Source organism: Drosophila nasuta, chromosome 2R, assembly GCF_023558535.2.
Source record: "Drosophila nasuta strain 15112-1781.00 chromosome 2R, ASM2355853v1, whole genome shotgun sequence".
Classification (NCBI taxonomy): domain Eukaryota; kingdom Metazoa; phylum Arthropoda; class Insecta; order Diptera; family Drosophilidae; genus Drosophila; species Drosophila nasuta.
The window spans coordinates 7,277,999-7,290,417 of NC_083456.1; the positions used below are offsets into that span (position 1 = coordinate 7,277,999).

The 12,419-nt window shown below is 40.9% G+C and overlaps 2 protein-coding genes across 2 annotated transcripts; one reads left to right on the forward strand and one right to left on the reverse strand.

Annotated features, from left to right (window-relative positions):
- The first annotated feature begins 1,531 nt into the window (after window positions 1–1,531).
- LOC132784003 (uncharacterized) lies at window positions 1,532–2,312 on the forward strand. Its single transcript, XM_060789349.1, has 2 exons — window positions 1,532–1,592; window positions 1,666–2,312. Exons 1-2 carry the CDS (start codon window positions 1,532–1,534, stop codon window positions 2,310–2,312), a joined length of 708 nt encoding a protein of 235 aa, XP_060645332.1.
- Window positions 2,313–4,613: 2,301 nt separating this feature from the next.
- Window positions 4,614–10,472, reverse strand: LOC132784004 (uncharacterized). Its single transcript, XM_060789350.1, has 4 exons — window positions 10,404–10,472; window positions 10,298–10,350; window positions 10,033–10,207; window positions 4,614–4,703 (listed from the first exon to the last, which is right to left on the reverse strand). The coding sequence occupies exons 1-4, from the start codon at window positions 10,470–10,472 to the stop codon at window positions 4,614–4,616; spliced, it is 387 nt and encodes a 128-aa protein (XP_060645333.1).
- Window positions 10,473–12,419: the final 1,947 nt, after the last annotated feature.

Consider the following 12,419-nt stretch of genomic DNA (forward strand, 5'->3'; position numbering starts at 1 on the left):
AACATAATCTTAGTATGGTTATCTAGACGATTGTATAGTCTAGAGAGTCCAGAGCTCAGAGTCAGTTCAAATAAAACTATTTAACTAAAATGCTCCTCAATTTTTAAAGTATATCGGTTGTCAACATTTCTATAAATATTTTTTAAAAATATTTTATTTATTTATTTATAGTTCTCCCGGACAAACATCATCCAGTTGAATCGAATCCTAATGCGAATCTCAATTCGAATCGAATGACTAAAGATAATAGTCGCCCATAAGATGATGCTGAAGATGTTCCGGTTTTCGCTATCGCTGCCTGTCATAAATGGACTATCGGTATCCGAATCGCGCCCAACCATGTCCAGTCGTTTGATGGTGTTACATTTCCCTCAAATTCAGCGTTTCGGCTATGATAGCGACTGCAAACGCTTTCAGCTCTCGCGGATCATTGAAAACCGCCCTGATGAGGATAATGTACCGCTGAATGCCCATGGAGCCCTGAGAGTATGATATCGTTTCTTCCAAATTGTTGAGGTAATTATTCCAAAGGTATCTAAGTTGTTTTACAATATTATTTAAACTTTATTTTGAGTTGTCATTGGATCTAGATCTAAATGACAACTCGCTATGAAGTTTAAATAATATTGTAAAATAACTCGGATACCTTTGCAAACATAATCTTAGTAAGGTTATCTATACGATTGTATAGTCTAGATGTATAGCCTAGAGAGTCCAGAGCTCAGTCAGTTCAAATAAAACTATTTAACTAAAATGCTCCTCAATTTTCCAAGTATGTCGGTTGTGAACATTTTTGTAAATATTTTTTTTTGCAATATTTTATTTTTTTTTATTTATAGCTCATCCCGGACAAGCATCATCCAGTTGAATCGAACCGAATCAAATGACTAAAGATAATAGTCGCCCATAAGAAGAATGTACTGAAGATGTTGCTGATGTCATAAATGAGTATCAGCATCAATAGAACTCATAAATCGGTTGCTCGTTGAGTCTTTTCGTAAAGAGTCCAAGACCAAGACATTTTCGATAGCTAGCCTTGCCTACGTCACCTCAAGCCCCTTGACCTCTGCGGCCAGCTCTTGCTCCTTGCAGCGGAATTCTGCCTTCTTCATTCGAAAGTACCTTATGCGCTCATCATAGTTATCGCCCTCGCCGCCGCCCGTCGTCCCACCTCCTCCCCCACCTTGAACATCCGTTGGCGTTGTGGCTGTTGTCTGCGGCGCAGGCACAGTAAGAGAAAACAGCTATAAGGTGTTAGGTATGTGGCAACCCCTTTCAGTTCTCGTGATCAACAAAACTCGATAACTCACGCGAGTATCGATATTACGGGAGTACATCTCCAGGAGACACACTCTCCCCTCAATAAGTTTCGTCAGCTTCGTCCGCCGCCACTGCAGAGTCTTTGCCGCTTTCATCTCTCGATCATCTTTTTAGTTTTAAATATAAGTATATAGTAATCAATAAACATAAGGCAAAGCAAATTGGTGACCCCGACGTGATCACTATATACACACGAGTACTGGTGCTTACAATGGCAAACAACGACGCCCCACAAGACGACGCCGAGGTTTTTCACGATACCGTTACTCACGGTGTTGACGCAGTTATCAACCGTGTAGCCGTTTTGGCCCGAACACCCAGAATTATGGCTATCGCAAATCGAAGCCCAATTCGTTCTGGCGGGAATAACCTCGGACGAAACGAAATTTAACACAATCCTAGCGTCAATCGAAGCACCGGTGTTGGCCCGAATTGCCGACGCCATCGTCAACCAACCACGCACAGGCAAGTACGAAAATTTGAAATCGTGCATCCTGGAACGCTTCTGCGAAAGCGAACAAAAGAAAATCCAGAAGTTAATATCGGAGACCGACCTTGGTGACAAGCGCCCCACGCAACTGCTCAACGAGTTAAACGCACTAGCCGCAAACAAAGTTCAAGAATCTTTTCTGAAAGCACTGTGGCTGCAGCGCTTACCAACACAAGTGCAAGCGATCTTGCAAGCATCGGACGCCAGCCTAGCAAACTTAGCTAAGTTGGCAGATAAAGTGATGGAAGTCGGTGATTTTCATCATGTACGCACCATCGACGCCAAGCCGGCGCCAACCAGCAGCGCCGTTTCCGACGATCGTCTAGACCGCATCGAACAACAAATCAACGCGCTCTCCAGAAACCTTTCTCGCAAGAACAGCTTGCGAACGGATCGCAACAGCGTCATAGCTGGAGACATGTGTTGGTACCACAGCAAATTTGGTAACGCCGCCAAGAAATGTCGCCAACCATGCTCTTTTGCATCCGAACCAAAAAACTAAATCAATCTTCGGATTCGGCGGACAAATTCGAAGAAGACCACAACACAATTGCCCGCCTCGCCATCAACGACAATTTCTCCAAAACACAGTTTCTCATCGATACCGGCGCCGACATTTCAGTGATGCCACCCTGCAAAACGCAAAACTATGCTCACTCCAAAGCTTCTTTTCGCCGCCAATGGCACGAAAATACAAACCTATGGAGAAAAACGCATAGCATTGTCACTGGGATTGCGACGAAACTTCGTGTGGACTTTCGTGATAGCTGACGTCAACTGCGCTATCATCGGATCCGACTTTCTTCAACATTTTGACTTACTCGTCGATATGAAACGACGCAAACTCATCGATCGGGCTACGCTGCTGGAATCAAAATGTCACGCGCCCCAACGTAAAATCAACGCGGTTTTATCCTACGACACGAGTAACCAATACGCTACATTGCTTCACGAATATCGCGATCTCGCAACGATCAACTCGAACCGGCTGCCAGCAACATCCGAAGTAACGCACTTCATCTCGACCAACGGGCCGCCTACTCACGCCCGCGCCCGACGACTAGCGCCCGACAAACTCAAAGCTGCACAATCCGAGTTCTCCTACCTCATCGAGAAAGGAATATGCCGTCCCTCAAATAGCAACTGGTCCAGCCCTTTGCACCTGGTAAAGAAAGCAAATGGAGAGTGGCGTCCGTGCGGCGACTACCGAGCACTGAACAACGTAACCGTGCCGGATCGATATCCTATTCCGTACATACTGGATGTAACGAGCATCTTATACGGTAAGAAGATATTTTCGAAAATCGACCTGCAAAAGCATATCACCAGATTCCTGTCGAACCACAAGATATTCCCAAAACAGCAATTATCACGCCTTTTGGGCTATTCGAATTCTTGTTCATGACGTTCGGTCTGCGCAACGCAGCGCAAACTTTTCAACGTCACATAAACAACGTCATACAAGGCCTCGACTTCGTTTTTGCTTACATCGACGACATTTTGATCGCTTCAGAATCCGAGGCGCAGCACGAGACGCACCTCCGCACAATCCTCGACCGCCTTCGGAAGGCACATCTCACCGTAAACTTTGAGAAGTGCCAATTCGGTAAGACACAACTTACATTCCTGGGACACGACATCAGTCAGCACGGCTTAAAACCATCCGAAGCCAAAGTGGAAGCCATACGGCATTTTAAAAAAACCGCTTATCGCTAAAGACCTAAAAAAAGTTTCTGGGTATGATTAATTTCTATAGGCCGTTTATCCCACGAGCAGCCGAGAACCAGCACATACTCCAGACGCTGATCCAAGGCAATAAAAAGAACGACAAAACCCCGATACTTTGGTCTACAGAAGCCGACTACGCATTCACCGCCTGCAAGAACGAGCTTGCAAACGCTACGTTGTTGAATTACATGGCACCAAACTCACAATTAACTCTAACCACCGACGAGTCCGACGACGCTATGGGAGCCGTAGTACATCAGGTCATCAACGGGCAGACACAACCACTGGGATTCTTCTCCAGGAAATTCACATCGACGCAAAAGAAGTACAGCACCTACGATAGAGAACTGACTGCCATCTATCAGGCCGTTTTGCACTTCAAGTACGCACTGGAGGGCAGGAATTTCGTTATTTTCACCGACCACAAGCCGCTTATGTACGCCTTCAGTCAAAACAGCGAGAAAGCATCACCTCGACGCGCTCGGCAACTGGATTTTATCAGCCAATTCAGCACCGATATCCGGCACATCTCTGGAGAAGAAAACAACGTGGCTGATCTTCTCTCACGCATCGATGCCATCAAACACATAAACTTCGACGAGATGGCACTGGAACAGGAAAACGATGCGGAACTACAATCGCTACTCAAGTCTGACGCCGAAAACCCATCTCACTAACAAAATTGTCTCTTGCAGGCTCAAACAAACAATTGTACTGCCACGTCGCCAATAACCATACACGTCCGTTTGTGCCCAAATGCCTACGCCAAACCGTGGTTGAGGCCCTACATTCGCTGAGCCATCCGGGAGTTAAGGCAACAAACAAGTTGGTCGGAAAACACTACGTTTGGCCCCGCATGGCGAAGGATGTCGCTAAAATCGTACGCTCTTGTATCCCGTGCCAGAAGGCCAAAATCCAACGTCACACCAAATCGCCACTAGGAGAGTACACCGCCAGCGACACCCGTTTCGAACACATAAATATCGACATAGTCGGCCCGCTGCCTTCATCGAACGGATACCGATACTGCCTCACGTGTATCGATCGATTCTCACGATGGCCCGCAGCAATTCCTTTAGTAGACATCACAGCAAAATCTGTAGCCAACGCACTGATATCGGGCTGGTTCGCTCAGTACGGTATTCCTCTTCACATCACAACCGATCTGGGTCGACAATTCGAGTCTACATTATTCCAAGAGCTTTCCAAAATTTGTGGTTTTAAGCACCAGCGGACGACGGCGTACCACCCACAAGCCAATGGTATGATCGAACGCTGGCACAGAACGTTAAAAGCTGCTTTAAAATGCGTCGATCCAATCAACTGGAGTAGTTCCTGCATCTAATCCTACTCGGCCTACGCACAACAATCAAAAGCGACATCGGGCTGAGCCCTGCGGAAATGGTTTATGGCACCACACTACGGGTGCCAGGCGGATTTTGCACCGAGCACACAAAACACACTGAGTCCGAGTTCACCGAGGCTCTTCAAAACCATGTCTCAACTGCCAACCACTAAGCCAGTGCACCATCATACACCGCAAGAATTTGTCCACCCGGACCTAAACCATTGTACCCACGTCTTCGTTCGAGTGGATCGAGTGAAAACCCCGTTGGAAGCAAACTACGAGGGTCCTTTCGAAGTGGTAACAAAACACGACAAATATTTTACACTCAAGGGCCACACAAAGGAAAACAAGGTTTCCATCGATCGACTTAAACCAGCTTACATCTTCAAAGACGTACCGCCTCCAACACAGGAGCAGACGACAGCGCCAACTGCTCAGACACTCGAGAAAGTGTCAAGATCAGGACGACAAATCAGATTCCCAGCAAAGTATCTTTCCCAACTGGAACTCTAGGAGGGGGGTACTGTGGCAACCCCTTTCAGTTCTCGTGATCAACAAAACTCGATAACTCACGCGAGTATCGATATTACGGGAGTACATCTCCAGGAGACACACTCTCCCCTCAATAAGTTTCGTCAGCTTCGTCCGCCGCCACTGCAGAGTCTTTGCCGCTTTCATCTCTCGATCATCTTTTTAGTTTTAAATATAAGTATATAGTAATCAATAAACATAAGGCAAAGCAAAGGTACATACCCATCCTATTAGGAAATACTATAGGCAAATATGCGTACAATGAATCTATGTAGTACATATATGCATTAAATTATTCTTGAAGACTTTAGGATTTGTTAACGTCGAATAATCATGAATTTAAAATAAATTGTGAAGTAATGGGCACCTGATATTACTTATTGTTGCTTAATTTGGGTATAGCATTCCTCCAGAAGCTGTGACAGGTTGGTAGGTTAAAGAAGAAGAACATAACCAATTGTAATTGTATATTGAATGCATAATCTTCTTAGCAGGTCTATCGGTTGATAGCCCATCCCGTGTGTGTGTGTATATATACTCTTGATCAGCGTCAACAGCCGAGACGATCTAGCCATGTCCGTCTGTCCGTATGAAACACTGGATCTCAGAGACTATAAAAGATAGAGCTATAATTTTTTTCGACAGCATTTGTTCTGTTTGCACGCAGATCAAGTTTGTTTAAAATTTTTGCCACGCCCACTTCCGCCACCGCAAATCGAAAAATCGAATAACAAGAGTAATTTTAAAGCTAGAGTTACAAATTTTGGTATATACAATAATAACTATAGTGGTTATGATTTGGAAATTTGGTTGCGATCGGATAAAAATTGTGGAAGTTATTAAAGAAATACTTTTGCTTTGGCTGACAATGTGGTATATTGTGCCGTCTATGGTATATTTAGAATGCAATACTATATCGATATACCAAATATATCATTTGGTATATTTTTATACCCGCTACCCATAGGGTAGAAGGGTATTATAACTTTGTGCCGGCAGGAAATGTATGTAACAGATAGAAGGAGGCATCTCCGACCCTATAAAGTATATATATTGTTGATCAGCGTCAACAGCCGAGACGATCTAGCCATGTCCGTCTGTCCGTCTGTCCGTCTGTGTGTCTGTCCGTCTGTCCGTATGAAACACTGGATCTCAGAGACTATAAGAGATAGAGCTATACTTTTTTTTCGACAGCATTTGTTATGTTTGCACGCAGATCAAGTTTGTTTCAAATTTTTGCCACGCCCACTTCCGCCCCCGCAAATCAAAAAAATCGAATAACAAGCGTAATTTTAAAGCCAGAGTTGCGAATTTTGGTATATACAATATTTACTATAGTAGTTATGATTCCTGAAAATTTGGTTCCGATCAGATAAAAATTGTCGAAGTTATTAAAGAAATACTTTTGTATGGGCAAAAACGCCTACTTACTAGGGGTCTTAGTTGCTTTGGCTGACAATCTGGTATATTGTGCCGTCTATGGTATATTTTGAATGTGGTACTATGTCGATATACCAAATATACCATTTGGTATATTTTTAGTATTTTTGCAGTATATTCGGTATATTTTGAGAAAATACCGCAAAATATGTTTCTTTTATTCAAAATGGGTAGCGGGTATCTCACAGTCGAGTACACTCGACTGTAGCTTTCTTACTTGTTAGTATTTTTTTTTAGTATTTTCGGTATATTTTGAAAATAATACCGCAATAGTTTGCCTTTATTAAAAATGGGTAGCGGGTATCTCACAGTCTAGCATACTCGACTGTAACTTTCTTACTTGTTTATTTGTGTGGCACGGTGGCTTACTAGGTGGCAAAAGACCCACCCCACTTTCCCTGAGCTGTAGTCGACGATGTAGGCAGAGTACGCCTCCAGTTTGCTGCCCACTTAACGTGTTTGTCCCAATGTTTGTATCTTGATTTTCATTTCATTATATTTCCATTAATGTTTAATTTAATAATTTGTTATTGAAAATATTTGTGTATTTATTTCTCTTAAATTTTATCATCTGCAAATCTCTTTATAGTTTTTTTGCTGTACCAGCAGAATTCACAGATTATCCCACGCATGCTGAATATGCTTTTGTGGTATCGGGTAGAAGAGAGCTCAATCATATTCTGAGCACACGAGGGCAAAACGTAAATGCGTGCAAAGTAAATTTTACATTTAATTAGGAGCGAGTGTAAAGCAATGCCAGAAACATAAAAACAAGCTGAGAAATAATAACAAAAAGGAAAGGGAAAAGATATGGAGATGGAAAAAATATTTGCCGCTTGAGGGAAATGGGAAAATCACTTAAAATTCATGACATGGCTGGTAACTCAAGTCGAAGTCGCGAGGCCTAACACTTAAGTGTAGGCACATTGTTGAAGGCCCAAAGCGAGTGCGAATACGAATGTGAATGCGAATGCGAGAGTGAGTGTGAGTGTTTTGATCATAAATTAGCACTACGCGCCACTCTCGACGAGGACTCTTGCAGGAAAACCTCGGCCTTTTATTTATGTGGAACCGGGCCTTAAGATTGCCACATGAGAGTGTCTTGGCTATGTGTGTTTGTGTGCGTAATAAACGAGTCTGGGTTGGCAACAACTTGTAAATGTATCTCTGTTGCTGTTCGCTTTCCACATCCACATCCACATCCGGCTCTTGCTTGGCTCGGTTCATTTTCATGCCTTTTCTTTGTGTGCGCTCGCTTTTACGGCCTGAGCGTTTCTTACAGCTTCGCTTTATGCTCCAATTATAAGCAGACAGCGCTCAAGCGTATCCTGTTCAAACAAGTACCGCAGTACATGCAAGACCACAGCATTGGATTGGATTGGTTTGGCCTGGATTGGATTGAGGATGGCAAGGAATGGGATTGGATTGTATTGGAGTCTTGTCCAACTTCAACTCCGATGCTCTTGCTCTACCCGTTTTCTGTGTTCTGTTTGCGGTTTACTGTTACTTTGCTGATTTTGTTTGCTTATTTCCGCTAAATTAATGGCGTCCACTGCTGACACTTCCGTTACACTCACACACACACACATACAGACTTATTGTAGTTCTCATTGTGGCTCCATTGCTGGCAAGTGGCTGCGTTTAATGAAGTTGTGGTTAGTTGACGTCGCTGCTCTTCACTCTGCCTCGCCACCCGCTGCGTACTTCGCATACACCGGCCAGCTGTTATTACTCCTCATACCTCCCCTTTCATTTGTCCCGCTCTCTCCCCCACTACCATTTCAACCCGGTTGTTAATCAGCCTTCTGCCATTATCCTTTTACACGCGCCTCTGATTATGAACATCATTAGTTACTGCTCGCTGATTCTGAGCTGCCGCATCGAAGATTTATGACTGTGCAACAGTGCCTCCCATTTACCGCCACCACACACACACACACACACACACACAGTATCAAGCTGTAGTTACAGTTAATTTGACATGCATAATTGTGGGTGCGTCTAATACTTAGTGTGTCGTTATAGCCAACTTCTTGTGTCTTTCACTTTATTTACACAACTCTCAGTGGCCACACGTGGCGATAAGCACCTCCAACAGGTTGTAATGACACCCGAAATTAGCTCATAAACTGCGTAACCTCTCTTTAATCATGACTCACAACTTACGCTGTGTGTGACACTGTTCAACGAAATGCGAATTAAATAACAGACTGCTTTCGCTAAGAATGCGTTTACTTGACAAGTAATTCCTTTAAATGCATTAATCACAAATCTTCTGTAAATTCAAAATAGAGATTTGTGCAAAATATTGCTTTGTTGTCAAACTTCCAAGTCATTGCTAATAGATAATCACCAGTTGGCAACGGAAGTCGTAATAGATCAGGCCGCAGATAAAAGCCCTCAATTATTTGTTCGCCCTACAAAATACATAATGAAATACATAAATACAAAAAAAAAAATAAACATTTTATAAAAAAAATATAGAAACAATGAAGGAAAAAAAGAAAGATAGGAGGAAAGTAAGATATAAATAAGAAAAACTAGCTAGAATAAATAAAGGAATGAAAAAAAAGTAAGAATGAAAGAAGGAGCGAAAGAAAAAAAGATCAAATGAAATAAATAAATACAGAAATAAAGAAATGAAGAAAGAAAGATAGAAAAAAATGATGGAATGAGTGAAATACAATGACTGCAAGATAAAAAGAATGAAATAATGAAGAAAAGAAGGAATGAATGAGAGAGAAAGAAAGGCAGAACGAAGGCAGTAGAGAATAAAGAAAGAATTAAAGAATTAAGAATTAAAAAAAATACAAAAAATTAAGAAAAAAAAAGAATGAAGGGAAAGAAGAATATGAATGATGGATATAAACAATGAATGAAAAAATGAGGAAAAAAGAAAGAAACAATGAAGAAAATAAATAATAAATGAAGGAATGAAAGAAGGAATGAAAGAAAGAATGGAAGAAAGGAAGAATGAAAGCAAAAAGGAAATGAAGAAATATGAAAATTAATAAATATAGAAATTAAGAGATTGAAAATAAATAAATGAAGAAATAAGGAAAAAAGTATCAAATATGTTAAACAAAGATATAAAGAAAATAAATAAATGACTATAAAAAAGAAATAAATAAATCAAATCAAATATTGGAACTTATGAAAAGAAAATATATCTCACCATATAGGGGCATGTGTGATTGATATTAGAGAACTCCTTAAATAGATTATAGACGAGGATAGCGAATGGATTGTACGACTTTTTCACAAATCGACAGGCATCCACGGCCGTCTTAATAAGCCAAGGCTTGTAGCCATTGGCCTTTTTGAACATTTGAACTTCAACCAAAATATTACTGCACGGATGTTGAACAGTTATGTTGAAATTGAAGACAGTCTTATTACGGCTGAGTGCATGCAATCGACATTTATTGATGACAACCCACGTTTTATTCCAGCTCTCACACACCGCATTGGTAAACTTGAACTCGACAGCTTCCTGTTTTAAGAGAATGTATTTCATTTGTCAGCTATAAAGTTTATTAAACTTACATTCCAGCTCAGCATGTGAGCCATGCAAATAAGAAATATTCCAAAGACAAACGCGAGTCTTCCTTTCATGCTGGTTAACTATACTAAAAGTAAACTTTCAAATCAATGCATATTAAAAATTAATATATAAAATACTATTTAAATCACCACCCAAAATGATTTTAAATCACCCACGCATAACATTCAGCTTAATAAAAAACGTGGAAATAATTACTTCAAACTTTTACTAAGCATATGTAAATGAAATTTAATTTCACTTTACGTCGATACGTGTTGCTGTCTCGTTATGAAATTTGAAGGCTCATTAGGTAACCACTCTGACAGACAGTCGGACAATCGAATGCGTAATCGTAATAACATGTCAATTATAAAGTTTCAAACATACAAATTAATGTATGTTGATGAACAATGAAAATATTGAAGAATTAATCAAGCTTGAAACTTAAACAAACTTAAAGTTTGGTAAATTCAGTTAGGTAACACATGTATCTGAATTTTGGCTTAGATCGAGAGCTGGATAACAACTGGCAGCAATTTGTAGAGCAATAACTTTATATCGTTTTATGTGCTTGAGGCCTATTGCCAGCCAAGTTGCAAGTTGTTAGTGTTGTACCTCGAAAAAAAAAACTTCAGTTGACCCCATTTGGACATTTGGCATCTCCCCCGCTTGCCACTCGCCTACTTTTGGCCATTTCGTGCAGTCAATTGAAGCCAACTGTGACTGGCTACGCAACGTGTCGCTTAATTGATAACGACGTCAACAAAATCGACGCAATTCGAACACAGCAACAGCAACAGCAACAACGACAAGAACAATAATAAAGGGGGACAACAACAGGGGCAAGAGCAGCATCCGGAAGGACAATCAAAAGAACGACAGCAGCGTCCAGAGGAAGAGGAAGAGGAAGAGGAAGAGGAAGACGAGGAGCAGAAACGTTGTTCGGCTGCAAAATCGAGTAAGCAAAAATTGTTTTCAAGTAGAGCAACCACTGGACATCAAAAACATGCACATGACCAAAACAATATGGCGACCGAAAAAGCCTACATATGCCTCTTGAAATCTCTCTTTCTCTCTTTCTCTCTCTCTCTCTCGCTCGGTGCTCGTTGAATGCTTTGGCGAAACCGGAAGTAGCAAGCACGAAAACTCACACGACCCTCTCGAGAGTCGAGGCGGTTATGTTTCCCATGAGAACGTTTCGATGTTTTTTTAACAGCAACAATTTTCCAAACAATTATTACAATTTGTATGCTTCGATTTTTCCCCCCAAATGGCAGTTGTCCTTTTGTTTGAGTGTGTGTATGTGTCTGTGTGTCTGTAAAATAGGACTTTAATTGGTCGTGGTAGTCAAAGGTTAACTGTGAACTTTCGATTGCCTCAATTTTCGTAACACTTGAGGGCAATTGGCTTAAATGGCCAGTTGAATTTATTTCATTCCAAAGAGCCAAGAACAACAATAAATATTCTATCAATCAATTTTACTGTTTAAGCAAACAATCCATGACTTCTAGGCAAGACAATATTTAACCGCCTTTAAGTTGTATTTGTTTTTCTTTAATAAATTTACATATGAGACATACAAACTATTTCAAGGAATGTGCATACTCAGTATACATAGATTTATTTACAGAAATTTAAAATTAATTATACAAAGATCATTTAGAAAAAAAAAACCATAAAAATTGTATAACACTTTTATCACATTTTTCTGCTTTCACGAAACTTTTTAGCTCACATTTTTGGCATCACACTTTTGGAATATTTTTAATATGCAGTTTCACATTATTCAGCCACCGTTTCTCTTTATATAGTGTATTTTTGCATAAGGCTTCTTTTCAAAGGGATATAAATTCAGAATTTTAATTTGGTGGACTGAAAGTGTTGGCTGGCTTATCAATCTTTGCGTTATTGATGTCTGTCATATTATTCACATGCTCAACAACGAAATGTGAAAGGATTATTAATTTGTGCAGACTTCAGCATTGTTCCATAAAATCAATAGTGAATATTTATTTAAA

Coding starts and splice junctions, on each gene's coding strand:
- LOC132784003 (XM_060789349.1), top strand. CDS start 1,532: ATGGCAAACAACGACGCCCCACAAGACGACGCCGAGGTTTTTCACGAT. Junction 1,593..1,665: donor TCACGATACCGTTACTCACG/GTGTTGACGCAG, acceptor CGCAAATCGAAG/CCCAATTCGTTCTGGCGGGA.
- LOC132784004 (XM_060789350.1), bottom strand. CDS start 10,472: ATGAAAGGAAGACTCGCGTTTGTCTTTGGAATATTTCTTATTTGCATG. Junction 10,208..10,297: donor TGTGAGAGCTGGAATAAAAC/GTGGGTTGTCAT, acceptor ACATCCGTGCAG/TAATATTTTGGTTGAAGTTC. Junction 4,704..10,032: donor ATCACACATGCCCCTATATG/GTGAGATATATT, acceptor TTGTCGACCCAG/ATCGGTTGTGATGTGAAGAG.